Source organism: Carica papaya, chromosome 8, assembly GCF_054855325.1.
Source record: "Carica papaya isolate Zhongbai chromosome 8, ASM5485532v1, whole genome shotgun sequence".
Lineage (NCBI taxonomy): Eukaryota > Viridiplantae > Streptophyta > Magnoliopsida > Brassicales > Caricaceae > Carica > Carica papaya.
The window spans coordinates 25133900-25139182 of NC_142316.1; the positions used below are offsets into that span (position 1 = coordinate 25133900).

A 5283-nucleotide genomic window follows, 5' to 3' on the forward strand; every position below is an offset into this window, starting at 1 on the left:
CTCCTAGAAGACAATCTAGAAACAAAGTCCACTTTTAAAGTGCTAGAAGTTGAAATCAAATAATCAATAAAATAACGACTTTGTTATTCTTCGCTTAAAGTAGCAAGACATATTTCAACCAATGGAACTTCCCCAGCAATTCCTTTCATTCATTTTATTTTTTGACTCATCATGTCGATCATGCATGATTATGAAAATTACAAATACACATGCTTTTTCCAGTGAAGTTAGGACCAAATATATATACATATATTATTAGCTAGTTTATATATTTATTATATTGAAATAGACCTCATTTCATGCGTGATACATTATATAACCTATACAAATATGTAGGTATTATATATTCTATCAAATATTGTTAAACAATTGAACGAGAAAAACAAAAAGATATGTATGTATTTGATTTATATATATATATATATATATAAGATGATTTTAAGTGAATAATTGTTTACACTCCATGTCCCAAGAGATAAAGAAAGGGTCACCAATCTCCTTCAACTCAAGATCTAGGGTTTCCCAGCCATCCCAACCTCTGTGCGTAGAACTGCAAAGCTTTTGTCTTTGTTTCATGTCTACGTGTTTATATATTTTTCTACAATAAAAACAATGTCTGTTTTCTTCTAAGTAGCTGCCTGACACACGCTGAGCAAGAGAGAGGAGGTACACGACGATCATATATATATATATATACATAGATGTATTATTTGTATATACATACAGATGCCATTGTCGTTTTTAAGTGTGAAAATTTTTTGCTTAAATTTATAGCTCCCGAGATTTTTGTCTGATGCGTAATTATAGCTCCAAGATTTTTAGAGTTGAAGAAACATAAAGGAAATATTGATAGCTAGTGGGTACAAATATGGAAGGAAGTGGTGGCACTCAGTGCTCCAAGACAAGTCACAGTAACCCAAATCAAGGCGAGAGTAGTGAACAGAGTGAAGAAAACGACGACGTATGTAATAAGCTTAGAAATGGAGGAAGCTCAAGCAACAGCACTGTGGAAGAGAACGAGAAGAAGCCCATGGTACGGCCTTATGTTAGATCCAAGATGCCTCGTCTCCGATGGACTCCTGATCTTCATCTTCGTTTTGTTCATGCTGTCGAGAGACTCGGTGGTCAAGAGAGTAAGTACATCTAAATAAATATATATATATATATGTATGTATATTCTTTTCTTTTCTTTTCTTTCCCCTTTTTTTGCTTGCCAATCGAGTTGATCTCCCTTTTTTTTTTGTTTTTCTTTACTGTGAAGGAGCAACTCCAAAGTTGGTTCTTCAACAGATGAACATTAAAGGCCTCAGTATCGCTCATGTCAAGAGCCATTTACAGGTACTATTCCAGATATCTATGATTTATTTATACATGCATGAATCGATCCCCTGCAAGATTCCACTTAGAGAAGTAGTTTCGTTCTCTTTTCTATAATTAGAAATTACGTTTTCTCCCAAGTTTCCATCTTTGATCTGGCAATTATTCTGGTTAGATGTATAGGAGCAAGAAGATGGATGAGCCAGGTCAAGGTACACCGATTTCTCTGCATTAAAGTTTTCTTCTTGAACTGTCATAAAAGCAAATTAGGGTACCTTTATTACATAATGAATACGATTTGGGGTTCATTTATTACATCACAGCCATAGCCGATAATAAGTATCTTGTGGAAAGTGGAGATGGCAATATTTATAACTTAAGCCAACTTCCCATGTTGAAAGGATACAACCAAAGCCAAGGCTCCCCTTTCAGGTGTGTAATAAAGTTAACAATATTATATATATATATATATATATATATATATATAACGCTGTCTGAATCCAATTTGAATTCTCAAATTCTTTTCTGACTAATTCAAGATATGGAGAATCATCATGGTGTAATCAAGAATCCTTAACCAATACTGGTTCTTGCTCGAGCTGGGGTTTCATCAATGCATTCAGGCCTGGATCATTGGTGGCTGGAAGGATCTATGGTGGCCACAATATTATTAGCAATAATAGCCCTTGTTCTATAGGATCATCCTTGTCAAATTCTCACTGTGCAAGCCAAACCCATGAGCAATATCACTTATCTACTTACACTAAGTCATGGCAATCTGAATACAAAGCAAACCAGAGTGATCAGCTCAACCAACCACAAGCGAAAATGGAAGATTGCAAGAGTATCAAGGGATTCATTAATGGACCAAGTTCCCTTTCTGGTTTAAACCAATATAACACAAAAGAGAACAAGACGGTGAAAAGGAAGGCTTTGGCTTGCAATCTCGACTTGGATCTGTCTCTAAGGTTAACCCCAACAAGTTTAATTAATATCAATCATGGGAGGTCCCGAAATTTGGAGGTCGAAGATGAAGATGACAATGATTTATCTTTGTCTTTGTATTCCCCATCTTCAGTGAAGCTTAGCAGGTTGAAACAAGGAGTAGAGGAACAAAATGAGGAGATGGCAAGAAGGGCAAGTACTCTAGATCTGACTATATGAATTACACAATTCTAAGTGAGATCTTGAGGTACTTCTCCAAAACACAATTCTTATCACTAGCTTGTACTATTGCATAAATAATTAATAATCCATCCACTTTATTTATTTGATATTTGGTTTTTTACCATTAGCATACACAATCTAATTATCAACCTGCTTGAATATTTGCCCTTGATCAGTAGATTAGTAGATTGCATATATACATTTTCTTTAACCATTCTTTAATTGAACAATATACTTTGTCTTATAGCTTAAAATTTAATAGTTTTATAAGTTCTATATATAATGTATTATGTGCACGCATTTACACGTATGACCTTATAATTTTTACTAGAGTTAAGATAAAGAGTTGTTAGGATAAAATTAAATGTATGATATCATAATTATCTCATATGATTGTATATATTTTGAATCTAATTGAGATAACTTAAATATGTAAACTATTTATATAAATTGATAATTTTCTTGTCAACAGTAACAAGTTTACTAACGCGGTTAGACATTTGTGTGTGTATATATATATTAGGATATATGGTAACTTATCTATATAAATTGATAATTTTTTTACCAACATAATAAGTTTCTAAACACGGTTAAACATATATTTGTGTACATAAATATATGTATATCGGGATATATAAGTTAGTATATAAATATATATATATCGGGATATATAATAACTTATTTATATAAATTGATAATTTTTTTACCAACATTATTAAGTCTACAAATGCCGGTTAGACATATATGCATATATATATATATATATATCAGGATATATAGTAACTTATCTATATAAATTGATAATTTTCTTACCAATACTGATAATCTATAAATGCGGTTAGACATATATGTGTGTGTGTGTGTATATATATACATATAAAGGAATATATGGTAACTTATTTATTAATTGATAATTTTCTTACCAACATTAGTGAGTTTGTAAACGCGGTTAGATATATGTGTGTGTGTATATATATATATATCGGAATATATGATAACTTATCTATATAAATTCATAATTTTCTTGCCAACACTAATGAGTCTGTAAACGCGGTTAGACATATATGTGTTTGTGTGTGTATATATATCAAGATATATGGTAAGTTATCTATATAAATTGATAATTTTCTTGCCAGCACTAATAAGTGTGTAAATGAGATTAGACATATATGTGTATATATATATATATATATCAAAGTGTATACTATATATGTTTCATATCTCTTATTATGTCATGAATTTAATTGAAATACAATTGTTATGGTCCTCTTTTTTAGAACTTGACTTTGAGAAGTTAATTTTGAACAAATATAAGATGAATGTCTCATCACAGTTAAGAAAAACTAAGAGAAGAACATATTTAATATGATATTACGTGCATGAAATAATTGATTTAAGAATTTGACAGAAAAAACCCGAAACTTTTATTTACAAAGACAAGAATTTCTTCTCCTATTACCGTGAGATATGGTTGAGTATGATTTATATATATTTACTTATGTTTGATTTGAGAATTAAAAGATCATAATAATGTATACATATATTCGATTTGAAGTTTGCTTTTCATAATACGGAATTGAAATTAGATTAATATAAACACAAAATATAAAGTCGTTCTAAAACAAATGAACTGCTTCATTGATATAAAAAGAACAACCACTACAATTAATTCTACAACTTTATTTGGTTTTTCTTCTCTTTTAACGATGCTTTTGTTTGTTCTTGCCAATTGATCTAATCACTTCCGAATAGCTTCTCCTTCCACAGTGCCCGCAAATCTTTAATCATTGAGTCATGCTTGTCCTGGAGGCGTTTAATACGCACTGCATTTAATACAAGTTAATGATTAAAAATGTTGAAACTATTTTTTTTTTTTTTTGCATACGCATGTATATATAATAAAGCGAACTAAATGAATGTCTTATAAAAAATTACGTACTGTCTCTCTCCCCAGTGGTGGCCCGAAGAGTCTCCAGCCTTCCTTTCAACTCAATTATCTCATTCTGAAGCTGCACGAGTTGGTACTTCAAGAAAACAACTTGTTCTAGTTCTGGAGTTTCCAAACTCTTTGTCCAAATGACAAGAAAAAAGCAAATATCAAAGAATTATAATGATAAGGACAAAAGCACCATGACATACGTAATTGATGGATTTATATAAACATATATTTATTTTGATACATATGGAATTCATACCAGTACAAAGACGATTAGTCCGAGAAGACGTTCTAAGTGGGCAGTCTGTCGAGCTTGACTCCTCCTACGTAATGCTCTGTTTATGGCTCGACTACGAAATGAAATCAAAACTAAAATTATTTCATCGAGAAAAATAATAATCACACAATGATATATATATGAATAAAAGACATAAGTTATGGGTGCATTAAAACAAAACATGACAAAAAGAAAAACAACATAAAGGAAAATCTATACAGGTAGTGTGGAACCGCCATGATTAGAGATTAGAGTTTTTCTCTTAGAAGAAGATGATGGGTAAGGATTGATATGTGATGAGCTAGTAGTAAGGATGGATTTCTAAGACATGGCTACTGCCCTTTTTATAATGGATTTTTTTACTCGAAAAAAAAAATTGGTCTTGCCTTAATGAAATTGATATGTATGAATTAAAGTTTATATCACTTTTAGGACTACAATGTACACATGTTAAGTTATTAGAGAAAATAGAAAAGTACTATTGTAATTTCCTTATATGATTGTTTTCTTAAAGAACATTCCAACTGTATTTACCTTGATGAGTATGATGGATTAACGGCTAAAGAAAAGTCTTTACTCTACTTGT

The 5283-nt window shown here is 31.1% G+C and overlaps 2 protein-coding genes across 3 annotated transcripts; one reads left to right on the top strand and one right to left on the bottom strand.

Annotated features, from left to right (window-relative positions):
- The first annotated feature begins 458 nt into the window (after positions 1–458).
- On the top strand, positions 459–2642 carry LOC110809490 (myb-like HTH transcriptional regulator family protein). 2 transcript variants are annotated; one of them, XM_088209396.1, is made up of 6 exons: positions 459–666; positions 775–1133; positions 1262–1338; positions 1493–1529; positions 1641–1749; positions 1857–2642. In XM_088209396.1, the coding sequence occupies exons 2-6, from the start codon at positions 869–871 to the stop codon at positions 2479–2481; spliced, it is 1113 nt and encodes a 370-aa protein (XP_088065522.1). In that variant the 5' UTR covers positions 459–666; positions 775–868; the 3' UTR covers positions 2482–2642. The 2 variants fall into 2 exon arrangements, with proteins under 2 accessions (XP_088065522.1, XP_021891040.1); XM_022035348.2 differs by having other exon boundaries at positions 808–1133.
- Positions 2643–4095: 1453 nt separating this feature from the next.
- On the bottom strand, positions 4096–5075 carry LOC110809502 (uncharacterized). The gene is made up of 4 exons (XM_022035362.2): positions 4917–5075; positions 4680–4770; positions 4424–4550; positions 4096–4307 (listed from the first exon to the last, which is right to left on the bottom strand). Exons 1-4 carry the CDS (start codon positions 4934–4936, stop codon positions 4219–4221), a joined length of 327 nt encoding a protein of 108 aa, XP_021891054.1. The 5' UTR covers positions 4937–5075; the 3' UTR covers positions 4096–4218.
- Between the last annotated feature and the right edge of the window lie 208 nt (positions 5076–5283).